The 27,190-nt window shown below is 41.2% G+C and overlaps 1 protein-coding gene across 13 annotated transcripts in view; it reads right to left on the bottom strand.

Annotated features, from left to right (window-relative positions):
* Window positions 1-24,430, bottom strand: part of LOC102994005 (copine-1) — a 36,973-nt gene extending 12,543 nt beyond the window's left edge. The window contains exons 1-3 of one of the 13 annotated variants that reach the window (XM_055090924.1): window positions 24,245-24,405; window positions 18,837-18,921; window positions 13,381-16,192 (exon numbers count right to left, since the gene is read on the bottom strand). In XM_055090924.1, coding sequence (XP_054946899.1) covers window positions 13,381-16,170 — 2,790 coding nt within the window. In that variant the 5' untranslated portion in view covers window positions 16,171-16,192; window positions 18,837-18,921; window positions 24,245-24,405. Of the gene's footprint in view, window positions 1-3,393; window positions 3,414-10,700; window positions 16,193-18,836; window positions 18,922-24,244 lie in introns of those variants that run through there. The other 12 variants (XM_007101708.4, XM_007101709.4, XM_007101710.4 and 9 more) reach the window with 12 other exon arrangements.
* Between the last annotated feature and the right edge of the window lie 2,760 nt (window positions 24,431-27,190).

Here is a 27,190-nt window from a genome sequence, read left to right as displayed (position 1 = left end):
CCCCAAACCCATAAACAAATATTCAGCTCACGATAAGGCATACTAAAATATTTATGGGTGAAGTGTGCTGATGCTCGCAACTTCTTTGAAATGCACCGAAAATTAAAATGGTTTGCTGAATGGATGTGGTAAAACAAATATAGGAAAATATAAACTGTAGAATCTAAATGGTGGATATATGGGAATTCACTGTTATCATTTTTTTCAACTTTTCTGTATGTTGAAAGTTTTAATAAAATGTTGGGGAAAAATTTAAATGGAGGACTACAGGTTTATCCCTGATAAAGACTTTGTTGTGGGCCTTCCCTGGTGGTCCAGTGGTTAAGACTCCGAGCTTCCACTGCAGGGGGCATGGGTTTGATCCCTGATCCCACATACCATGCAGCACGGCCAAAAAAAAAAAAAAAACGTTGTGAACTATGAGAGCATTAGCAGTAATTAACTGTGGTGGTAAGATTACAGGCAACAACTGGAGCTGCTGCCCTTCCCCTCACTCCATAACTTCTGAAAGATCCCAGAAAGAGATGCTTTTGGTGGGGGCCAAATACAATGCAGAGGGTCAGGAGCTTCCTCCTGTGCTAGGCCTCTATTTCTGATAGACTATTCTTTTCTAGTCTGTTACCATTTCTACCACTTTCTCCACAGCTGGTCCTATTCTTTCTTTTTTCAGTTTCTTCTCTGCCCAAACTAAAACCCCAACCAGAATGCTGTGGGCCCACATATGCCTCAGGAGCACATGGGGCTAGATTTCATTCTGAGAGGTCAGAGCTTCCTGGATAACTAGTTTTGTTTTTTCACAAATCTGACTTTTACTTTCTCATTGGAATTAGTGACTCTTATAAGCAAATCTTTATAATGTGCAGTTTTCTATCCTTTGAGTCATATTCCCTTTAAATCATCTAATGCATGGGATTACTAATATCTCCTAAATCCTATTTATCTCCTTTAAAATTTACCTCCGAACCTACCTCTGTTTGGAAATCTTCTGTAATTAAAACTAGTTCATGTCACTCTTCTGTCCCCTATCCCTTTAACAGCTACATACTTTACACCAGCCTAATTTACCTTTCATCTAGTGTCATTAATGTCATGGGATTTTCAGCATCCTTTATAGGACTGGAGCTTTACAAAAGTTTGTTAAATATTACATTTAAGTGACTCAATAAAAGGAGTCTCAGAAATTTTTTTCATTTATTTTTGTAAGAGAGATCTGGCTAATACTCGCCAGGTCTTTGTGCACTCTCTTCTGAATCAGCATATCTTGCCTGGATGTCTGTAACAGTCTCCTTCTGGTCTCCCCATTTCCACTCTCAGTCCCTTCCAATCTCTCTTCTATGTTGAAGTCAGAGATCTTCCCTGACTCCAAACCAACAAAACCCAGCTTCTCATAAACCTATCAAAATGTGTAACTTACTTGCTTATTATCTATTTCCCCTACCAGATTATATAAATTCAATAGGGGATGGACCAGATCTGTCTTATTTCCATTCCAGTGACTCATACATAGCAGGTGCTTTATAAATAACTGCTGAATTAATGCTAAAAGAAAGAAGTGATAATCCAAGCATTCTCAGAAATAACCCAAATCTAGCCCTGGCCTGCTGCGGAAGCCATCAAGGGAGAAGTGATGTGTACTTGCTTATTATCTATTTCCCCTACCAGATTATATAAATTCAATAGGGGATGGACCAGATCTGTCTTATTTCCATTCCAGTGACTCATACATAGCAGGTGCTTTATAAATAACTGCTGAATTAATGCTAAAAGAAAGAAGTGATAATCCAAGCATTCTCAGAAATAACCCAAATCTAGCCCTGGCCTGCTGCGGAAGCCATCAAGGGAGAAGTGAGCTTTCCAGGAACATTCAATACAAAAGACTAGCTTGTTATCTCTGTTTGCACCCACAATCCACACCTTTCCATTTGGGAAACTGCAAATGGAAACAACTGAGTATTCAGCACCAACCTTTCCTGCTTTTGCTTTCTACCACTTGGGAGTCTCATTCCCTTCACTCGCCCTTGTAGACCGCTTTCCTCTGCTTACCCCCATCGCCAGCCAACCTTAGTGCTTCCCAAGCCTCGTACCCTGGCAGGGCACTTTCTCCAGTATTCCTTAAAGAAGCTATACACACTCTCATTTTTATAACTTAAAATTCACAAAATGTCAGAAATTAAAAGGAACTGAGTGATCATCTTATCCAAGTTCCTCAATTCAAGGCAGAGAGGGAAGAAGTGATTTGGCTAAGAAGACATATATCGTTAAGTAAAATGAGGACCAGAACTCTTATTCTGACTCCTACCTAGTCTTAAGACTTTGGACTGTAGCTAACACCCTTCTCTACTGAAAGAACCTCCCTTCTTATATTTAATAGCAATCTGATATAGTGGGCAAGAGTATGAGCTCTGCAGTGAAGTAACCAGGCTCCAAGTACTGGCTTTACTCCTTTCTAGCCACAATGAGATACTATTACACACCCACCACAATGATGTCCTATCTCTGTAATTTGGGCAAAATTTTTACTCAGGTGTAAAGTAGGGGATATTATCTATTTCTAAAGATTGACATAAAAAAAAAAAAAAGACTGACATAAATAATGTATGCAAGATGCTTAGTACAGACTCTGATACTATTATTACCAGTAAGTGTTAGCTATTATTATCCTTCAAGCCTAGCTCTCATATGCTTCCCTTTTCATGATCTTTCCAGCACTCAACAACTTATTCTGGACAGCTATACTCAAGCCACACCACAACTGTACCCTGTCAATGTTTCCAGCTCCTGTCAATGAAATAACAAGCTTCTTTAGAAAAGACGCTGCTTCAGTATCCCCTATATTACACAGCACAGACCTGAAAACATAATGGAAATTCAAAACACCTGAGGAAGGCTTGCAGCAGAGTGCCGGAGCAGGCTTGTACAGTTTGCAAGAGAGAACTGTAAAGGAATTTTGTAAGCAGGTGGCCTTGTTAAGTTTTAAACCACAGAAATTGGGCAAATGCTAAAAATCAGGGCTTCCCTTCGCCCAGCTAGCCAGTTTACTAGCACACGACTGTTGATAGGGAATCTCACTGCCAATTGGCAGTAACTCACCCTTCATTTTCTTTAGCTTCCCCTCTCCTGCCTCGGGAGATTCTATCTTGGCTCTTCATAAATCCAAGAACAGATCTTTCCTCCTGGATCTAGTTGGATCCAATTCAGTGCCAACTGAGCTGAAACTCTTCAGTCCTTCACGCTCAGGAGTTACACTGCCTTCCTCCATTCCCAAAAGCCTAACAAGGCAAGGCACCAGACTTCAACCCCATTTCCAGGCTGTGAGGAGGAACACAGCACCCATCTGTATGGCAGGATCACTCATTCACAAACCAAAGCCACGCTCTCACTCCTGTTGCCTACCTTGGCGCAATGGAGCAGCTGAGATGCTGGATCAATCTTGAAAACCCATCAGGAAATTCTCCATAAGCTCCCAATGAGAACACCACCCCACAGAGTACTCTTTTCTCGTAAGACTGAAAAAGACAAACGACGCCCATCACCACCACTCTTCTTTTCCCTCTCTGCCTCAAGGGACATGATGAAGGTAGACAAAGTATTTCTACCCCTGCCTCTCCCTCTATAACTCAGGAATTCCCCAAATTTAAATCAGCAGCCTCAAGGACAGTCCTCTTAGGTCACGAACTGAATCAAATATGCAAATCCTTACTACAAAATTACACATTCTTTATTCATACATCTGACTAAGAGCTACTAAAATTGTGTTTATAAGCGAAAATCTTAAGCAATAATTTGATTTAGATCCATACAATACTACGAAGTCTGGCTGCCATGCAGCATTTGGCAATATTAGAAAGCTTAAAATGTGCATGTTCACACAAAAAGTGAAAAGTGGGAAAATAACGGTATAGTAAATGGTCACAGGGTTTCCCATCCCGCTATATTCTACAATGGTCAAAAAAGTTTGGAAGCCACTGATCCAACTCCAACGTCCCAAAAAGACTTATCCAAAAATGGACAAATCCAACCTGTGTGCAACTCTGCAAAGGGAAGCTAGCTTGAGGAGAGAATTAGATATGGGAAAGAAGCAAACCAACAAGGAACACATGGCCTTCCACCAAGACAGAACTGTATCTGAGTGGACATTTTTCCCCTCGACTTTGAATGTGCTTAAACAAAGCCGCCACCTTCTTACTTCAAAATAAGCATTTGGAGCATTGGCACAAGGCTGGAGCCCCTTCCCCAGCCAGCTCGGGACCCAAGACAGAAGAGTGCTGCCACTGGCCTCCCATATCTCCCCCCCAAAAGTCAGGGAGAGGAAGGAAACTGAGGAAAGGAGGGGCTCTGCCTCTGGAGTCATGCAGACAGATGATGATTGAATAATCTCTGTTCACCCCTTATCAATGAGACTCTGGGCAAGTTATTTTGCTTCTCTTTGCCTGGATTTCTCCATCTGTAAAGTGGGGATAACAATAATGCCAACTTTAGAGGGTTATTTTGAGAATTAAATGGGGCTAACCATGGAAAGTGCCCCCTGCCTGACCCAGTATAAGTGCCCTACATGTGTTAACTGCTCCTCTCTTCAGTGCTCATAAACGGATCCTTTTACTGTATGGTATCACCATCTACTTGTTGCCTGATGAGACACCCAGGAGGAATGCCTCGGTCCACCTGCTCCAGAGGACCTAAATGGCAGGAAAGGAACAGCCTCCAAAAAGGGAAAGGAAGACCCTTCCCTCTTTGCTCTCCTAATGAAATTCTCAAGCTTAAGTGTGGAACTGCTATCACAAGCAGTAGCCAGACCAAAACTTTTAGTTCCACTGGCCTCTCTTTTAAGGTTCAAATTAACTACAGATTTCCAAGAAGAAATGAAATAGCTGGGTTCACAGAATCACAGAAATTTAAAACTGAATATAATGAGATTATCTAATTTAACTCCATTTTGTTAATTAATCCCATCACTACTACTGAACACAGAGAAAGGAAATAACTAGCCCTGGGACACACAGTAACTTGGATGAACCACAACTCGCTTCCCTAAGGATGTGATTTCCATCCATTTTACCAACAGCTCACACCTTGTAATCCAGTTCAATCTGAAGTCCACTTGGCCACTAAAAGAGCAGTGAGGCTCATGTGGCCTCTTCCCATGATCTACACTAATCTTGCACACAGATCAAAAATAATTCTGCACCCACCACATTCCCCCTACTTGTCTGCCAAGGCAAAAGAATCAAAGGAATAAACTTCAAATAACAAGCACGAATACAGCAAATAAAGTAGAAAATGTGACTTATACCAAAATTTTCAAAGAACACCTACTGGGCAGCCACCTTTGCCCCCATCCTGCCCTGGTGGAATCTATCTATGTTCTTTAAATGAGACACCTGCCTCTCTATTGTCTGCAGAGTGTCTAAGACAACAGTACTGGACCACCTTCCTTACCATCTCCAGGGCAAGGGCATCAACAAAAACTTGTGCATCTCCAGTGTTCAGTGTGACCAATGGCACAAAAGGTATTGAGTTAATGAACAAAAGCAGCAGACCAGAGCCCCTGGAAAAAAAACCAACCTACTGCTGCTAATGCAAGCCCCCTCACTGGAATAAATTTACTTGGGATACATGGGAGATCTTAAGATGGGTTGATCTTCAGAATTCATTATGTTAGGGAAGTTGAGAAATTAAAGAGAGAGGATTTCAAAAATAAAGACACTACGTTACAGACACACAATGATTTGCCCACTTGCCATTGTGGATGGGGTACAGGGTGGAGGGGAGAGATTCTAGTTCTGTGGCTGCTTCTAGTGCAGGATTAGTAATTTTACAATATAAAACTGTCACCTAGTTAACCTCCAGTGTTGCCCATAAAAAAGGTAACTGAGGCAAGTTCTCAAAAACAAAACTAACCTGCAACACAACAGGAGGGGTAAAGGTTAGGAGGAATGCAACAAAATTTGAATACCGAAAAGTGAACAAACAGCTGAAAGAGGCAGCAGAACTAGGAGAGAAATGGCAGGGAATAACTTTTTTAATATTCTAAATCTGTGCTGTCCAAAAGGGTAGCCCCGAACCACATGCAGCTACTGAGCACTTGAAATGATGCTTAGTTCGAATCACAATGTGCTGTAAAATATACACTGAATTTTGAAAACTTAGTACAAAAAAAAATGTAAAATAGCTCAATAATCTTATATTGAGTATAAGCTGAAACTGTAACATTTAAGATCTACTGGGTTAAATTAAATATATATATTTTAATTTTTATTGGAGTGTAGTTGCTTTACAATGTTGTATTAAGTGTATTCTTAAATTTCACTTGCTCCTTTTAACCTTTTGTAAATGTGGCTACCAGAAAATTTTAAATGACATCAAGTGATTCTTATTTCTATTGGATAGTGCTGCCTAACAAGATCTCCAAAGATCAGACCTGGGAGAGGAAATCTGCTGCTGCATTGTGAATCTACAGTTGTGCTGTTCAATACAGTAGCCACTAGCCACACATAGCTATTCAAATTTAATTACCATATTAGTGCACATGAGAACATTTCCATTGGAGAAAATTCTATTGGACAGTGTTGGCCTAGAAGAACAAGAACCAAAAGGTGGACTTTCATACAGAAAAGCTAAAACTCTGTATCAAATTGATCTAAAACCACAAAGGAATGAATTTCAGGTAGACAACTATGCATATACGTGGTTAAATTGATGGGGAAATTCACTTAATTCTGAGTTGTTTATGAACATATTAGAGCATTTGTTATCTGGCAGCTAGTCAAAAGATTATTAAAAAAGATAAAAGGTTCTATCCCTCTGCTAGGCCAGGACATCCCTAGAACCAACCTTTGCCTTGCCTGCCTACCTGCTCTGTAGACCATTCAGCTCAGTCATACCAGTTAGGCTGCCAGAACCTCAAGCTATGCTGTTATGGGACAATTTTAAGAGCTTTCAAGACAGGCACAATTTTAGATACTGCTACTGTGCTCCCTCACACAATCATTTCATTTTACTAAACTAACAGTATTGTGTCCCCAAGAACGCTGGTTAGAGATCGCACCTTCCCTCAGCTTACACCTAAGGATTCCATTACACTTATTTCTGTCTGACCATTTAGCAGCTGGCCAGGAAGCCCTTTATCTAGTTCCTGTGGGTCATAAGTATACCCTGAACATGTATAAGTACAACTGAGCACTTACTTGTATCATTTAGGACTTTAAAGTCTTGAAGAAAAGGCATTTTTTTTACTTCCTTTCCCAACACAATGCGTTAAGTGCTAGGTGCACAACACCGCTCAAAACATTTAATTAGCATGGGTTACAGCTATGGCTAAGCTGAATATCCATGTGAAATTGTCCTAAAAGTTTGGAGGTAACAGATGTTTCCAATTCCAACCTGTCAATTCAGTGGTCACAGAAGCAAAGGTAATTAGCATTATCTACTTCAGTAAGAGGTGCATTTGTCTTTCACTACTTAAGCCAGATTTATAGCCAAGGGATCCTGCTGGGCCCACACTACAGAAAGGAGTTATGTATAAAGGACGTGACGCTTTCTGTACCGCAACCCAACATGTGCAGAAGTGTGGAACAAAAGAAAAACGAGGAAATTAGCAACAGCACCTGTTAGTACGATTTAAGACCCCTTAAGTAGCTGAACTTCTTTACCCTTCTTAAGACTTTCCCACTCTTCGAGGACTAACAAGTGATTTGCAGTACAATGTCGTTGTTACATTTGACGTGTAGCAAAATGCGTTAAGTGACAAATCTTATTTCACTAATCAAGAGCTGTGACTGAACTCACACCCACCCCCCACCCCAATTAGGAGGTTAGGGCTACAGAGACACCAGTGAGGGGGCTTCAGTCTAAGTAAAACTCATAGTGCTGGTTACCAGCAGGCTTATTTTACAAGCAGGTAAAAGGGGAAAACTGAAAGCATCAAAACAGAGAGGGAATCAAACACCAAGGGGCAGTCTGTTTGAACACGGCATAGCTTGCTATATTGTAATACTGGGATGTGTTATGCTTATTCAACATCTTTAACTCTGTCCATATTTAATTATGTTCTCTTGCCGGTCACAGCTCTATTTTCCCCAAATAGTCACCTCCTCCTTCTCTCAACATGAAATGGCAGGCCATCAGTTTACTAGGAAAAATGACATGAAACTATTAAGTCACTGAAATCAGAGTCCAGATGTCCGCAACAGCTAGGGTGCCAACTCCAATGCTCTGCTGTGCTCTTTAACCACTTCTCTACAGCTGGTGTTTGCTTAGTCTCTATGACCTAATGGTCAACATTTTTGCCGGGGAGAGGTTCCTGGGACTCTTGACAGAATTCAAGGAATATGGTTAATGAGCACTACTTCCCTGTCCTCAGAGTTTTGGGGTGCTGCCCTCTGTCCCTGGGGCTGGAATGTTTGCATCAGGTGGCTTTTTGCCCCTTCAGTAGTAGAGCAATATGTAGAAAAGCAGTTGCCACCTTAGTTGCTTGTTGCTAGTTATGTTGATCCAGAAAAGGACCCATATTCTAGGATGCTTGTGAGATCCTCTGGCACAAAATAGCTCAAGGCACCAAGGAATAGCACATTAAAGAATTAAGATTTACGTGAGCAGGCACCAATAAGAGATGAGCTTGCTAATTTGTTGAACAGAAGAGTTTTCCCAGAAAAGTCACTACAGCATTAGAGAACTGTGCCACCACGAGAGTACACTCTTTCCAGAACATTTTACAGTAAGTCAGTGTGATCTAAAGATTTTATGCTAAAAAGAAAAAACCGGTATCAAGCAATTTTTTTAATTAAAAAGGACAGCCATAAGTTTGGATTCTACCATATCCCATAAAAGCTCTACTTTTGGGGGGTAAGGAGAACAGTGGCGATGCACAAAATTGATAAGACTATTACTTAGTGTAAAACAATGGAAAGCAGACAACAATGAATTACAGAAGTTGAGTGATCGCTCCTGAGCAAGAAACGGAGACATATTAGCACATAGTCCACCCCTTTAAGATGGTAAACGCCATTCTGGATATCCTTAGGCAGCCGATTTCACTCTGTGATTTTTCAAATGCTTAGTCAAACTGTCGTAATTTTAAAAACAGATCAGCAACTACCTGGAAATAATTATGTCTAGTCTAAACGTCTCTAAAACAAGTTGGGTATTCAAACTCAAATACAGGCTAAAACTTTCATGATAAAGATAAAAGTTACATTTTTCAAGAGTTTTGGTTAAAAGGAATAGCCCACTAATTTCTCTGCAAGTCCAATCCAGATTTTTTTTTTTTAAAAGAGACTCTGCGGAGTTTACGGAAACTTTTTATTTGCTAATTTTTTCAGTAGAAGTTGAACCAATGTGGAAAGGACAAAACCAGAGCATCAATGTCGGACAGCAGCAATACTTTTGATTCCTCTCCCCTCTTCCCCACCTCAAATACCTCACATACTAATGCAAAAACAAATAAGTAAACAAAAAAGAAAAACAAAGCTTTAGAGGTATGTGCAACTGACAATGTATTCTGAAAACTTGTTTTCCCACTTCCTAATCAGTTTTTAAAAAACAATTCACAGCCCCCTTTAAAACTCCTTTTGTGAAAAGGAGCATCTCGTTTCCAGTTCTGAGTCCACATAAGAAAGTGACTGGCTAGCAAAACTCACGTAAGTCTGAAAAGGTGGATACCACAGATTTGACCTAGAGTCAAGATTCCTCCCTGCAGTTCCAGGTATCCTCTTCTTTCCACACTTCAGCATTAGCAGACAAGGATAAGCAACAATTGTTACCTCCAAGATCACCAAAGCCACCTTTCCAAAGGCACAAAATATTTTCAGGAGTTTTTTAAAAAAACCCCAAATATCTGATGGTATAGCTCAGTAGAGTACTCGTGTACAGTTAAAGCATTAAAAGCATCAGCCTGTTTTATTTCGTGACAAGTTTATTGAACAGTATTCAAGACTTCATCTATATAAACAAAAATCTCTGCTGAACGAAGCCAAGGCAGTATTTGCTGGCACTGTTGTGGCCATATTGGCAATGAGTTATTTTATTGTGTTTGGTTTCTAAAGTTTGGACTACTACAGAACTGCCAGTAAAACAATTTAAATGTTTGCAAGATGGGAAATAATTTTTAAAAGTGATCACTGCCAGAAATTCTTTCCAGAAGATTTGACTAGCAGCAATTTTACATTTTCTTTACTCATTTTTAAAGTGTTCTTCAACTGATGAGTGGATTTATTTTTAAACACTTGACCCACACCTGTACACAATGACGGAATCCAATAAAAGGGACTTTGAGTTTGATTAAGGCTTTCGTGCATCCTCATTTTTATCTAAGGTATTTCCACCCAAAATGTATGTTTGCTTACTTCCATACACAGCCCTAGATTTTCATCCAGTGGGTTAAGACTGACCTAATTACACTGTTACCTCTCTGAAATTCTGAATAAAGTTTCCTAATGCCATTTCCACTATCAATGCTTTGACAACTTGGAGCACAAAGCTAGAAACTACATTTCACTTAACAGTGTTGCATTAAAAAAAAAGCCACTAATAATTATACATTCAAACTACAGTGGAAACACAGAACACACCTCCAAATTTTGCTTACGAACTGTTTCACTAAAGTTCAGGAAAAGTTTACAAGTTTGCTTATTTATAAAATACATTTTGTAGATTTCTCTAACCCTTTAAGCTTAAAAAAAAAAAAAAAAAAAAAAAAAAACCAAGCAAACAAAAAAATGGGGGGTTGGGGGGAAGGTTTAAACCTAATGGAAAAGTTTCTCTTCTATTAATGTCAGTCACCAAAAACAGGCAATAAAATTTACACATAAGATTAAAAATATCATGATAGCGTTTACAAATACACACCACTTTGAGCGAAGCTTTACAAATCCTTCATACCATACAAAGCAAATGAGAAAATAATGTAAATTTTCACCCCAAACCTAGTTCTTACGAAAAAATTTGCAGGTAAGAGAGGTATGAATAGTTGCACAGAACATATTTTCAAGAATTTTTTAAAAAGTCAAACTCCAATGCCCAGAACAAGATGAACAGTATGCTCAGCAGTTAGCACTATGTTAATAAGTCTCAGATACACAAAAATCAAGTACCAGAGGGCAAAGCATTTAATTACATTTCACAACAAGAGAAGCACTGTTGTGATTCAACCAAATATGAAACACAATTCTCTCCAATTTCTACACAAACCACTATTTTCTTAATTTATTTAATTTGATGAACAATGAAATCAAGTTTTCCTTTTCAGCATTAATCTAAAACGTAGAAATAACAAAGTAGTTGCAATAAAGTATACGAAATATTTAATAAGAACGTACGAACACATAACCAAAGTAAACTGTGAAAAAAGATAAAAAGACTTTCATCTTCAAACAACCCATTTTTCTAAAATGAAAATAGTCAGCTTTCCAATGGGGAAAATAATTTGCAGTTGAAATAAGACTCCCAAGCAGCGCTGAAGTTTTTTGCACTCTGTCTTTGGAATGAGAAATGATTACTTAACAGAAAACTTAAATTGAACAGCATATACAAACATCATATTGCTTTTTTAGTTGAGGAGGCAATATCTAGTGATCTGTCAAAGCAAATTTGTATTCGTGAATTAGCAAAAGACCCACAACACAGCCATTTCTTCTTTGAAAGTCTAAATAATCCTTTCCCTAAATAAAATATCCTGTACTGTCAATCCTCTAAGATTGTAGTGATGAAAAAGCTTTCCAAATCTTAGCACACAAATTAAACTGTTGCCACTCTTAACTCTAAATTACACGACGCTGTATTTCAGTGTTCCACTGAATTGCAACACCCAAAAGGCACTATTTTTCTTAAATAGAAAATATTTCTTTTAAAAGGCTGACCCCTTTGTAAGTAAATTGATTTGTAGGAAATGTTGGGGATGTTTCAAACCAAGACAGAGGCCCAAGTAAAAGACAAAATTTGTTTTTCATGATATCTCACCAATCTCCCATTCCATGTTTATAATATAATGTGACACATCTTTAGAGCACTTTAACTAAGAAGAAAAGTAACCATAAGTAGAGCCTTTTGTGGCAGTGAGCAGGACGTTGTAAGGCAAATGTTTTCGTGACAAGGACAATCACCAACCAGAACCCACGTGGTCCTCCTGCCTTAGTCCTGAATGCCAGAGTATGAAAGGGCAAGGAGCCTCAATTCTCTCCCCTCTGGCAGCTGCACTTGTACTCTGTATAAGGAATTTTTGTAACCAGGCTCCTGATCAAACAACTAGACCAAAAAGCCTCCAATTAACAGGATTAAATATATATTGATCTATGGACCAGCTTATGGATCTTTTATTCTGTTAACACTACTGCTAACAAAGCTAACAATTTCAACTACAATTTTAAAGACCTATATATAATAATGCTTTCTTATGAATAAACCCTTTTTGTTTAGTTACAGGTCAAAATTTCACATAACTTTGGGACAGAAGGAAATTGCCAGAACATTAGTCTATCTTGGGCAAGACTTCAAATCAGGCATCTTAAACAATGACCATTAAAAGTGGTTTCTGGTTTTTGATGCCATCCAAACAACATAAACGATTTTTAAACTGACTAAACTAAAACTTGGCGGTCAAACCAAAAAGGCTCTGGTAGGTAGAGGACTCCATATTTTATTTTTGTGGCAAACGTCTTATTCCACACAGTTTTAAGTGTGACTGACATTAGAATTCAAAGTTCAAGGTTATAGCACAAACCAAGTGTGGAGTTTTATATTAGAAAAACATCAACAAAACAATTCTGCTCATTTACAAATGAGTCAATTAGGCAAATAAAGCAGCAACTTCAGAAGGACTGTCTATACAGCAAGAACCCTCAAGAAGCAATAAAGGTACATACAGTGAATCTGTATACAGAGATTTTATTCAATTTTAAAAGAAAATGAGGACTTTAGACAAAGCTTTGACCCTATAACAAAGCAAATCTGTCCAGCTTTAAACCAAATTCCAAGAGTAGCCAGCTTCTATTTTTCAGCAGCTGGCAAGAGCACCCTCAGTGAGCTCTATTGACATTTCTATTTTCTTCATCCCATATGGTATAAAACAAAACCAATCTAGACTCCTGGATAAACTTTATGTGGTCATTTGAGTTTTACAAATGGTTTCTCTAATAGTATGCCAAAATCGTTTTTGTGTTTTCTCCGGACAGCTTTACTGTAACATACAGCAATGTTTATCCTGGTATTGAGTCTTCTGTAAACAGTCAACCAATGCTCTATGTTATGGAAACCAATCTATATGCAATTGAAACAATCCACAGGCTCTAACCTGGAAACACTAGGAAAACAATCTGAATGCATTTATCACAGCACTACGAAGACTATATCTACCCTATGAAGAACTGATGTGAACAGCTACCCTAATACGAGTTTTACTTTCCTAGAGCCGATAGGTCTGTCATTTAAGTCAATGACAGCAGCTGTGGCTTCATCCCGAGATTCGAAAGCCACCATAGCTTCACCTGTGGGCATACCTTTTTCATTGTATTTTAAACACACTGAGCCTGGGATCACTTGATAGCCATAAAAGAAATCTAAAATCTCATCAATAGACACAGTGAAGGGCATGTTCTGTACTTTGATTACTGTTGGTCCTGGTTTTCCAGAACTAGATCCAAAGCCAGGAGGACCACCAACATGGACTGGGCCTGGGCCTGGGCCAGGGCCAGGGCCAAAGGCTGGAGGCCCACTCAAATGCCCAGGGGCACTTCCAAGGCCAGGAGGGCCGCTTCCAAAGCCAGGGGGCCCACCTAAGCTACCAGGGCCATTTCCAAAATTCTGAGGGCCCCCTCCAAATCCTGGTCCACTTAAATTATTTGGTCCACCTCCAAAACCTGGAACATCCAGTCCTAGACCAGGCAAACCACTATTTCCAACTGAAGGCATTCCAGGCCTAGCATCACCAAAGGCCCCTCCTAATCCTGGAGGAGGGAGTGGTGGTCCAAAGGCATTTGACCCACCAAAATTACCAGGGAAGTTAAATGGAGGCCCACTGTTGGCCTCCTTAGATCCTACAGTCAAGAAGGCATGCTCTTCACCTCCTGCACTAGGCATTCCCGCACTGGGTATTCCCACACCGGGCATTCCTGCACCTGGCATTCCTGCAGCAGGTATTCCTGCATTGGGCATTCCTGCATTGGGCATTCCCGCATTGGGCATTCCCGCATTGGGCAGTCCCGCACTGGGCATTCCCACACTGGGAATTCCTGGAACTGCGGGATTACCTGGCACAGGCATCTTTAACCCCTTTTTTCCTTGGGCAGGAGGATTTTTCTCAATCTCTCTCATATCTTCTAGAGTAACTACATGAACAAAAGCTTCTCTCCCATTAAGTTTTTTACGGTGTAAGCGTTCAGACTTACGTGCATCATCTTCATTTTTAAACTGAACCAATGCCTGTCCTAGACCTTGCCCATTGTTATCAACAAGAACATGTACAGCATTTTCATCCACTGGGATTCCTTCTAGGAATTGGAGAACATCCATCTTGGTAATGCTGAAGGGAATATTTGTTATATGCGCACAGACTTTGGCAGAGGTGACATCCCCCTCCGGATTTAACATCATTTCTCTCTGGTCATAGCTGAAGTTCTGCAATCTTTTTCGAATCATATCTATCTTTTCTAGCATACCTTTCTTGGTAATTGGATGAACTTGAATAAAGCGATTGCCCATGTATTGTTTATGACGACACAGAGCAGCCTTATAGTCAGCCTCATTCCTGAACTCTACGAAGCCTTCACCCGTTGCTTTCCCGTTGGGTCCATAAGCAATATAAATACTATCTTCCACAATATCCAACTTTTTAAAAAAATCAATGACATGTTTGTTTTCTGCTTCAAAGGGTAGCCCTTTCAAGTAAACACAAAAACCAGCCTCGTGTGGTGATCTTGACCTTGACCTTTTCTGCCCACTGGGCGATTTTGACCTGGAAAGTGCCTGAGGAGGGGGATGGGTTTGTCCAGAAGGTCCTATACTTTGCTTAAAAGTGATATGGCCTCCAGCAGCTACCCACTGTCTCTCTGTGGCAGGACTAACTTCCACATAGCGTTGAATCATCAGCATTCTGTTTCGCTTCAAAGCTTCAAATGTATCTTGAGGGGAGAGAAACTTAACCAATCCATTCCCATTATTTCGACCTACATGATCTTTCAACAAATGCACTGCATCAACACGGAGCCCATGGAAAAAATCTCTGACATCATTTTCCATTGCAGAAAAGGGCATTCCATGCACACTGACATACAGATCATCAGGGTTGATGGGAAGTGGTTTCACACTGCTTTGAGAGTTCATCTGGATAGGGTTAACAGGATTCAATGGACCCAGAAACACAGGGTTCAGGTTATTGTTCAGATTCATAGGTGCTCCAGAGCCATTCATTCCAGCAGGTAGAGGTGCCACAGGTGGCGGGTTCAAGGGTGGCATGCCTGACATGGGTGGCAGTGGGGTCATGGGTGGCACAGAAGGGACTGGGGGTATTGGGGGCACAGGAGGCACAGGAGGCAATGTAGGTACCGGGGGAGGAACTGGTATTGGAGGAATGGACGGCATTGGCGGCAAAGATGGCATCGCTGGGATTGGAGGAATTGGTGGAGGTGGGACTGTGTTCATTGGAGAGGCTGTGCTCGGAATGGTTGAGCTAAACGTTGGGCTCCCAAAGGACGCCCCCATATTTGGAGGAGCCGTTCCTATGCTGGCTGTGGAAAATGTCTGTACGTTTTTGTTGCTTTCATGAACAGAAGTGGCGGCAGTAACTACACTGGGTGAGGGATTATTAAAGTTGGGTACTGTCGTAGGCAAGTTTACCCTGCCACTCATTCCTGAACTAGGTGGAGGTCCTGATCTACTAGCATTTGCTGGTGGTATATCTAAGTTGGCAGTTTCAAAACGCCTACGACTCAGTTCAATCATATTCTGCATTTCCGTTTTACTACTCAACAATAGTGTTACTTTTGACCCTTTAATTGTACCACCTGTGCGCATCATACCAAGCCTTGCATCTTCATCAGTGGCAAAAACGATGAAAGCCTCACCCAGTTCACCCCCTACAATATGCACGCCCCCATCAGGGATGGTCAATCCAGAGAAGAAGTGGCGAATGTCCATGGTCCCCGCCACAATTGGGAGACCTTGCAAACGGATGACCACAGCCATGCTGCGCTGAAACCACACACACCTGCAGATGAGAAAAGGCAACGGCCAGGTCAGACTCCTGTTTATCACACCAAGTTTTCAGCTACAAGAATGACCATCTACCGTATTAGGCCCTCAAGTATTCCCTCAAACTATCACAAGCAATGTCGTTTTTTAAATTTGGATATTCTAAAAACTGAATATTATATGCCGTTTACAATGTAAAACCCAATTTCAACATCCAAAAGGCATTAATTCTGAAAACACTTAGAAGTTCAGCCCCAAGACTCAAAAATTTCAGGAAAAAACCACCATAGGACAAGAAAATCACCAATTATATCATCATTCAGACCACTAATTATTCAATAAGATTTAAAAGAAATGTGTAAGTCACATCAGGAAACAAAGTTTAACAATCTACAGGGTAAAAGATACAAAGGATGTATCAAAGTTAATATTTAAAACTGGCTCAGCATCTTCCTTATAAACTTTTGACAACTTTGTAGAATTATTGGTATCATTTTATATGGCTTAATCTCAAAACAACAGAAACAAAGCAGGAATAATAATGAATTTCAAATAATACTTAACACTAAAGCAGATTCAAGTCTCAAATGAGAACTGATTTCATATTTCATCCTAGGATGAAACCACTTTATTAAAGAAATAGCTTTATTTATTAAAGAAAATGACATATGGAATTACATATTACATATAATGTTAATACATACTAAGTATCCAGAAGAAATACTGAGTAAAACAGCCAAAACATTAGTTACCTGTAGTCATCACTCCAAAAACTAGAACCTGGTTACAGTGCCATTCACCATGGCTATTTGAATTAAAACCCAGGTCCAAAGACTCATTCTCAAGCCCTCCATTTAATAAAAAGTCTTGTTTATCCCACAGGGGAGGGCTGATAATGAGAAGGAGGGATTTTTTAATTTTTGAACTAGTGTACGAGCTTTATTCAGTGGTTGTGACCCAACATAACTCCTGTGGAATTTCTGGGTACTCACTAATCTCTGTAGATAATGTCCATTTTGATATAATCAAAAAAGAAAAGTTTTTCCCAGACTTAAATAAAATTTCAGTATTTCAATTCATATGGTTTCTAAGAGTAAATGGAAAGGCAGCCATGTATAAAGTAATCCAAAACAAATTCTTGCAACTGAAAAAAATATTAATTTGAAATTTATATGGTCAACAACAAAGGGTGTTTTCCAAGGCATTTTTAAAATCAACTTTTCAATATAAACCTATATTAAACTGGCTCTGTGATCTTAGGAAAATTATAAATTATTTGAGCTTTGGTTTCATCACTTCTCAAATGAGAACATTAGAAGAGCAAAGTTTCCTGCTCCAAGCACTAAGAATTCTATAACTCCATGAAAGCAGTTTTTCAACGTCAAATATTACATGAATACTAATCTAAGGCAACAAAATCTGCAATTATATCTCAATATTACAACTGCTGCACACAAAAGAGAACTATATTGTTTGGCTTTTACACTTTTCTCACACACACATACACAAAAATAAAAGCCACCTTCAAACTTAATTCAGAAAGATGCACTGGCAAACCGAAAACGAGACCATATAAAACATTAGAAATTTGGGAAGGGGCAGGGGGAAGCTTTTCATTTTTGGTCTGCAAGCGTCAACAAGAAAAATTAATACTAAAAGCGTCACACCAACAGACTCTTTTGCCCTTATTTACTATTTAGCAGTCTTTAAGAAGTTCATCAAGAAGGTTCTGATTCATTAAATCAAATTCTCACTCATTACTATCTCTAGAATATTGGCTGTACGCAAAGATGAGACAGAATTCCGTTCAACTTCAAAAATCACTTAATCACTAATTGGGGGAAACATCATGGGTAATCTAGATCCCCAAAACTTGAGAGAGAGAGAGAGAGAGAGATGTTAGTTTGCATTAGGACAATAAAATGGAAATCTGATATGGTCCCAAGAATTAAGCACAGGGCTAAAGTGACATACACAATTAAGTCTTCAAACCATCTGCAGCTGAGGGAAGGGATTTAGTGAAAGTCTGTACAAGGTACATGTGAAAACATGATATTGAAAGTCTGCCCAGATTACCATCTAGAAAAGGGCTGAGTAAACCAAAGCAGTGCACAAGATTTATTCATAAAGTCATCTAAACAGGAAAAGTTTTTACGTTCTGAAAAACATGAAGTAAGATCTGCTATTCTGCTACAAAGTACCTGTTTGACAGATGAGTCATTTCAACCTATCTTGCTTGAGCCTACCTTAGTTATTTAACAAGAAGCTAGATTCCAATCACTAAGGTTCCACCTAAAGTCAATTTGTACTCTAAAACATGACCCATTTTCTATATCTATTCCGCAAAGGAATATTAAAAAACCGTACCAATAACAAGCACCCATATTTGTAGTCAGTCTAGAATGCTACTGAGCGAAAAAAACAGCTACTTACTGCCTAATAATCAGGAATTCAGCAGGAGAAATGCATCCACAGAAAACTGACTCCCAAAGGAAGCAACAACTGTTCAAGACACCCAGTCCACCCCTCTCCCATCCCTCAAATAAGCTTATTACAAACAAAAAACCACAATTTAGTTATTACACATATTTTCATGTTATTTAATAAGCTATCTCAATTTATTTTGTATAACAATAAACCCTCTATTCAAAATCTCTTACCTGATAAAACAAGAGCTGTATTTTCTTAACAAGAAGTAGAGGCCAAGTCAATCCTGTGGGCAACCAATTAAAACCAACTTTTAGACTGCAATAGAGAATAAATGGAGGCAAAAATCAATGCAGGAAACACAAAACACGCACAGGCCACACTGAACTGTATATTAAAGGGCGAGTCTGAAACCACCGGAGTACATCATTACAATGTATTAGGAAAAAAAAAAAAAAAAGACGTACCAAAATCCCACACGCGTATTATTTGGTATTGCTTTCAAATTGCTTTCTCTCAAAGCATTATATATTTACATACATCAAGAATGTGTCATAAATTAGCCCAAGAAAGAATCAATCGAAAACTAAAACAGTCATAAAGATCAGCTTCACAGCTGGTAATTGCTTTAATCACTTGATGATTAAACCAGCCCAGAAAATTCCATAATACAAGTCCAACGGCGACCTATTTCCTCAGGTTCCCACCAAATTTTTGATGAAAAAGCACAAGTTCACATAGTAACAGTTCCTGGACAAATTAAGTCATCAATTCAAGGATATTCATGGAAATTACTGCAATTACTCTTTCAACATATTTTCCTTTGCACCAAAATAGCAATCGAACAACAACAAAAAACATAAGTGAAGTGAAAGGTCTGGCCTATAAGGACTAATTCGTGGTTAAAACCACTAGAGTTCAATATATTAAGGAAGAGTGCTTTTTCTTCTAACACCAAAATGGTTCCAAGAAAGTTGTTAAAAAAAAAAAAAAAGTCCAGCATATTAAGAGTCCTTCCAAAGTAAAAACAGGTCACTCATCTTTCACCGGAATTTCTGCCAAACTAGTGAAGTTATGAACAATTCACAAGCAATTTATATGACCAAATGATTAGATAACTATATTCAAAAGAGTAGAAGAAAATTGTCACTGTTAGGTATAAGATTACCCATAGACGCCTACTTAGAATGATGATGCTTATTTTTAACTATCTTTCAAGATCAAGATACCACCATTGAGCTTAATATTCATCACCAGAAAGACATATTCAAACGTTTTAGCATTACTCCAAACTTTTTCTAAAGAACAAGCTAAACATCACCTAGACAACCACTCAAATTACTAAAGAACAGTGAGATTGTTTTGCCACAAAAAGCTATGCTGTATGTCATAAGCAACACCTTCAGAAGCCCAGAGCATTGTGTTAATCTTTTAAATGTTGTACAATCAATCCTAATTAAATCTAGAATTTTAAGTCTTCATTTAAAAACAAGCCACATCTAGTAGTTTATCTAACGGGTCACAAAGGGAAATGTAAAACAGAAAAAAGCTTGCTTTACATAAAGTTTACACTCAACAATGAAGAGCATGAATTATTGCAATATTTTTTTTTTCTAAATGTACAAGTTTAACTCTATGAGCCTCAAAATCAGGGTAATTTTTTAGTTAAGCACTTGAGATGACTCCTACTGAAGATTCCAATTCAAAAGACCTGGTGTGGGGCCAGGACGCATGGCCTGAAGGTAAAGGAAACAGGTTCCTCAGCCCCTTTCCTTCCAGATACAAGAAGGTACCATATGTCCACTGGAGAGGAACAAGTTTGGGGTCAGCCAGTTAAGCCCAAAGAGAACATTCTAGGTCTACTCCCTAAAATGTTTACAGGGTTGCCAGAAATTACTAAACAAGGAGAAAAGCTGAAAGGTCGAGTTGAATTCAGCAAATCCCTAGTTCAACTCATTCATTTTAAAGTACAAAATCAATCTAGTCATAAATTTGTTAATCTTTTCTATTTCAGCACAAGGGAAGCTACACCTCACCCCATGCCAAAGGAAAGTACACAGAAAGCTCAGGCTAGCAGCCAGAACTTCACAACTCTTGGTGTTATGGCTCTTCCTTCAAATAGAAATTGAGAACTCAAATACTTTTGTTTTCAACACCTCACTTTGACAGGGGCACAATAATTTAATAGAAGTATCACTATTTTCCAAGAACCTACTTATTCCTGCGTTCTAAATGTCAGCTAGCAACTGAATGTAGGATACCAGTCACTCCAGAGACCTTTAAAAATTCACTCCAGTCACCTTTAAACTTTGGTGAATTTTAGAAAGATAAGACTGAAACAACTCTAAGCAACAAAACACCTAAAATACATGTTTTACCTATTCACAGAGCATGACGGAAAGCGAAAATGGGCTTGATTTGCCATTAAATCCATTGATGTATTTCAGAAGATCTATGACAAGAAGCTTTAGTATACTTTTGCACTTTATCTTGAGAATTAAGCCACATAGTGGCTTTGTTTCTTACAAATTCCAGACATATGCACAATTACAAATATCTACTACAAAAGTTTAGCATATTATTATGACAAGACAGATTTTCTTAAATACTAGCCATTCCAAAAACTTGGAATTTCAGGATAAAATGTCTGACAACAATCCTCTTTACCAGGAAGCCAAGGCAAAAATCAGAACTTGACCATTTCCACTCTTCATTTGGTAATAAACATCCAAAAGTGAATTTTAACTTTGTTCAACAGTAAGTCTTTGATCAACAAGAACCAGGGTACAGCAGACCTAAGTTCTTCAGATTCAAAAGAAACAAAAATCACCCTTCAAATGTTCACCACAGAGATGAGCAACAGAGAACCAATCATAATGGGCACAATGCTACAAGCAGCATCATCACATTTTGGTATGCATTATGGAAAAAAACACAGCTTCATCAACTTGATTTTGTCCCCATCCCCAAATGGATCACATTTCAGGTTCTGGGACCATTCTTAATAAAACAATTCTCTGACACTGAGGGAGATATAAACCTTTGATAGCATGTTACTCAACTGTCCCATTAACCACCAGTCAGTACTCAAAGGCAGCAAATCAAAAGACATTTCTAAATAAGGTATTTATTCTCTTGCCCAAAACACTACAATAGTAAGTTATTTTTCAATCCCCCCAAATGCCAACAAGAATGTTCGTTATCTTACTTGCTTTAAACTTCAAAGAAACAATATTTCTTCTAACTTAGCCAACCACATTCACCCTCACTACTGGTTTTAAGGCTTTAAACTTAATGAACTAAACTACGCAAACCAAAATGTATATGTATGGTAGTAGTAAAATCTGATAAAACTAAAAATTGAGTGATTTTTCTTAGTTGACCTAAAACACGTAACAATATTCACTTATTCACAAATATTTATCAAGCACTTATGGGCCAGGCAGAAGATTACAGAAATGGATGACAGTCCCTGCATTTTAGGGAGGGATATCTAAAAACATCTTTTGTGCAACGGTTACTGACAGAAGTTCTTCCTACCTCATCTACTGAAGAAAATATTCAACTGAAACGATGGAGTGACTACCTACAAAATGGCATAAAAACAGCATGAACGTTGTCAGTGGATTTCAGCACCTGGAACACACTGGTCCAAAAAATCAAGTTTCACATCTACAAATTGTACCAACAATCCCCAAACTCATGCAAAAATCAAGTCATTTGGTAGGTCAAAGGAAGTGAAAGAAGCCTGAAGTTTTCTGGTATTAGCACGTAACAGTATGTTCCAAGTAACTACCACAATGGTTTCTAAAGCTTCACATTTTTCACCTAACAAATATGAACATAAGAAAATTTGAAATTATGCATCACAATCCATAAACAAAATAATCAATATATAATCAAGCATATAAATGATATAAAAATGCATTCCCTGCGTCATTTTTTTCCAGTAATACTAAGCACATCCTCAACTTTTATATAAACACGTCAAACATTTTTCTTCAAATATTAATTACCATAAATTTTTTTAACCACCTGTAACAGTTTTCCCAATTGTTTTAATATTCTTGGAAAATGCCTGAGCACAATTTCCTTCCACTAAATCCAGAATCCTCTACGCTATCAAACTACCAAATTTCAAAAACAAATACAACCAGTCTTGTATTATATTTCTATAATTAAAAAACAAAATCCAACAGGAACGGCCTATACGTCCAGACTTCTAGGATTTTTTTTTTCAACTGCAAAGGCTCTGAAATGCATTAACAATGTAAACTAGATAACAAAGTCCAAGGCAATTCATGTTGCTAGTACTGCATTTTACAAAAATTATACCATTTACAACCATTCAAGCAAGAAGCTCTAAAAGAAATACTCGTCACAAGTCTCTCCTTCAACAAAACCTTCAGTTGCGATCACATTTTTTTGTTAGTAGCTTATATTGACTGGCATCACTCTAGTCTTGAATAATATAAAATGGTTCCTGCCAACTATCCCAATTTATATTAGGTCATCTCTGGGAATCCGGAGCCAAGGAGGGTTTTAGGGTCCAGAAACCTCTCTTACGGAGCCTGCTATTTTCAGTATACAACTCTCGGCAGGTTCAGGGCTGAATAACCCTCACCAGAGCTCAAATTTTTCACTATAAATCACACATTGGAAGCACACATACAGTCCATGCACTATCAATCCAGCAGCTAAGCCTCCTGCACTAGTGACCATCCCCGTCATTAACCTGCAGATTCTCAAAGCCCCTCGCACCCACTTCACGTGGCCGCAAACTACCACCTCCAGCCTTCAAAAGAGAAACTCAGTTCACTCTCCATCAAAATAACCCAGCCTCCACATCCCATTGGACCTCCTCCTTCTTCGAAGCTGGAAGCTCTCTCCCAAGGGACGCGTAAAGGTGATGCTCTTAGCAGCCCCCTCCCTACTCGGGGACCAAGAGGCCCGGGAGGCGGACTCACCCCACGCTACCGGGGCCGGCTTCTCAAATTAACGACACCCCGGAGGGTAAGCCCCGCCCCAACGCTGGGCCTTAGAAGCGTTTCACTGCAACCGCCTACACTTTTCAGGCCAAGAAGGCGGCCAATTCCGACTTCCTTCCTACACTCACGGGAGAGCACCGACTACAGCTCTCTCCCCCCAGGTGTGTCCAGATTGTAGTCCCCTTTTTCTGGTAGGCCACCGGGGCCTCCTTTCCACTTCCGGTGGAGGGAGTGTCCTCACTACGATTATCTCCTCACTTCGGGACACAGTTATAACCTCTGCCCCACGTGGGGGCATAGAGAATCTTGCTCATTCGGGATGTAGTGTGTTTTCACTGCAGTTCCCGTTCGTTCGCAGGCCGCTGGGCCACCCAGTTCTGGCCTCCTCCCTCTCAGACCACGGGGGCGTCCTCGCTACAGCCTCGTCCCCTCTTCGGTAGGCAGGCTCCTCCTCTCTTGTGTCCTACTTGCAACCGCTCAGAACCGAGAGGCACAAGCGGCGCCCCAGGCCCCCCGCAGCCATGCCCCGACCCTTCAGCGTAGGGCGCTCGCTGCGGCGGGCTCCGAGGCCTCCGAAGGCCCCGCCCCGGGCCACCAAGGGGCGGCTCGAGCCCCGCACAGCCCCGCCCGTTCCGGGGCTGCGGGAGTCTTACCGGGGAGAGCTGCGCGGCACCCGAACCCAGACCCGAGTTACCCCCCGCGCGAGTGCCTCCGCCCCGCGGTCGGTAGCCCCAGCCCGAACGGCTTCCCGGAGCCCAGAGCAGCCACCACCTCTTTCGCCGCTTCACAAGATGGCCGCCAGACCGCTCAGCAGCTCCGCGTTCCAGAAAGGGCGGGATGGAATGGTTGACGTCACGGGGCGGGGTGGGGCGGCGCAAGCGCGCGGAGGTTCTCGGGTAGCTTCCGGAAGTTGCCCGGGTTTGAGGCAGAGGAGCTCGGCGACTTTTGCTTGGTAGCTCCGCCTTAAGGGAGTGAAGCTGCTTGTTGGAATTCGAACAGTATCTGGCGTTGGGCTTCGTGCAATCGCTTCACTTCTTTGAGCCCCTGCGAAAGGAGGGAAATACTGCCTACCTCGCAGAATTGTATTGAGGATTAAATGGACCACAGAATGGTGCCTAGTTCTACTGATGATGCCCTGACAGAACCAAAATCTGATTCTTTTTTTCCCATTTAAAAATTTCTATCCAGGACTTCCCTGGTGGAGCATTGGTTAAGAATCCTCCCGCCAATGCAGGGGGCACGGGTTCGATCCCTGGTCCGGGAAGATCCCACATGCTGAGGAGCAACTAAGCCTGTGTGCCACAACTACTTGTACCCTCACTTCTGGCTCAGTAAATTCCTTTTTTTCCTTTTTTTCTTTTTTTGTCGCACCACGGCATGCAGGGTCTTAGTTCCCCCACCAGGGATGGAACCCCTGCCCCCTGCAGTGGAAGCGCGGAGTCCTAACCACTGGACTGCCAGGGAAGTCCCTGGCTCAGTAAATTCTTTTACCGCCCGCGTTGCCATCCCCATCGCCACGCTCCGCGGCATTTTGGTGGCAGGTAGGGGGCTCTCTCTGCCCTTTCCGATCCGTCTTCCACCACGTAGCGATCAGCCTACTGACTCCAGGCAATTGAAGGTCCCCGGCGGGAGGTGAAGGCCTGCGGGACGGGACTCCGACTCGCTGTCGACCCAAGGGGTACGTTCTGGAAACGGTCTTTTCCCCTCTTCTACACTGCCTATGGTCTGAGGTCCCTGGAGACCGGGGATTAAAGCGTCCTGGCCGAGGCGACTCTTCCGAAGACCTAAAAGCCGGTCCCATACTGAGTGACCATTCTTGCCCGATGGAGTGGCAGTGTCCTTTGGCCCTAGCCTTGGGACTCCTCACTTCCAATGGCTGGCGCAGTTGGCAGGGACAGCTCGTTGGGGCGAATCCAGGCACGCTCTGAGATCCCCTTTCTCTTTCCAGCCTCCCTTGACGACCGTCCATCCTGATCCGCCAACATCTCCAGGTACTTCAAACGAGTCGCCACAAAACCAGTGAGTTTCCCCCTCTGGGTTGGCCCGAGACCCGCTTCCCTTCCTGGTCTTGGGGTGATCGGCCGGGCCTCAGGAGGCCTCTGTCAGACAGAGGGCGCCTCAAGAGGTCCTCTATTCGGGGGATGCCCCAGTCTAGAGCGCAACCTCAGGTCCCTCGCGGACAGGGCAGAGGCCTGTTTCCCTCTAGGGATGACTTTTGTTGTTTGTTTGGTTTTGTTTTGTTAATATTTATTTATTTGGTTGTGCCGGGTCTTAGTTGCAGCAGGCAGGCTCCTTAGTTGCGGCTCGCTGGCTCCTTAGTTGTAGCACACGGGCTCCTTAGTTGCCGCTGGAACCTGGGTCCCTGGCACTGGGAGCGCAGAGTCTTATCCACTGCACTACAGGGAAGTCTCTAGAGATGCCTTTTCAGTAGACGCTGTGCCTGGTTAAAGTCCAATATAGGTCTGACACCCTCTATTCTTGCTGACTCACCTTTGGGATGTATTCTTAAAAATTGGACTTGGAAGTTCCCTGGCAGTCCAGTGGTTAGGACTTCGCACTTTCACTGCTGTGACCCCGGGTTCAATCCCTGGTCTGGGAACAAAGATCCCAAAAGCCTCCCACAAGCCGCACAAGTGTGGCCAAACAAACAAAAAAAAAATTGGACTAAATTTGATTTCCAAACTCTCTCCAACATTTGGTTCCGGATCAGGAGGTCTGGCCTCTCAACAGGTCCCTAAACTATAACACCATCCTGCAGCTTGATCTCTTTTGTCAAAACTTGGGAAGGACTCTGAGGTCCCCTACATTCAGGCCTTCATGGCCCTGTCACAAAACCCCCAAATATGACAAAGTGGTCGCATGTGTCTCTCCAAATTCTGCTCTCTTAGTTCTGACACCGATATTGTCCACGGCCCCTCCTTCAATCCGTCCTGCGCTCCTCTTCCCCTCCCACCACTCCTCCTCCCTGGCCCGGCATCCTCTCGCTTCCCCGCACCCATTCAGGACCATGTAAGCCCAGAGGGACTAGCTATTCTGGCCATTCACTTTATCAGCCAAGCTTCTCCTGATATCAGACAAAAACTCCAAAACCTTGAACAGGGACCCCAAACTCCCTTTGCTGTCCTATTGGATACAGCCTTTAAGGTCTTTAATAACCAGGAGGAGGCCTTGAGAGCCCAGAGGGCTAAACAGGAAGATGAAACCCCAAATTACGACAAACCTGTCGCATATGCCTCTCCAAATTCTGCCCTCCAAGCCTGACACAGATATTCTCCAACATCCCTCCTTTAATCTCCCATGCACTCCTCTTAACCCGCTCCCCCTCCTACCGCTCCTCCTCCCTATCCTGACACCCTCTCACCTTCCCACCCCCATTCAGATGCCTCATATCTGAACACCCTCAACCCCCTGAAAATCTTTTGTCTCTCCATGAGGTGGCCGATGGAGAAAAGGGCACTATTCAAGTTCACGTCCCCTTGCCTATGTCTGACTTGTCACAAATCAAAATTAAATTGGGATCTTTTAGTTGGGACCCCGCCAATTTTATTCCGGAATTCAGAGGAACTCACGGTGGCTTTCGATCTGACCTGACAGGACAT

Source organism: Physeter macrocephalus, chromosome 14, assembly GCF_002837175.3.
Source record: "Physeter macrocephalus isolate SW-GA chromosome 14, ASM283717v5, whole genome shotgun sequence".
Classification (NCBI taxonomy): domain Eukaryota; kingdom Metazoa; phylum Chordata; class Mammalia; order Artiodactyla; family Physeteridae; genus Physeter; species Physeter macrocephalus.
This window is presented reverse-complemented; position numbering and strand designations above follow the sequence as displayed.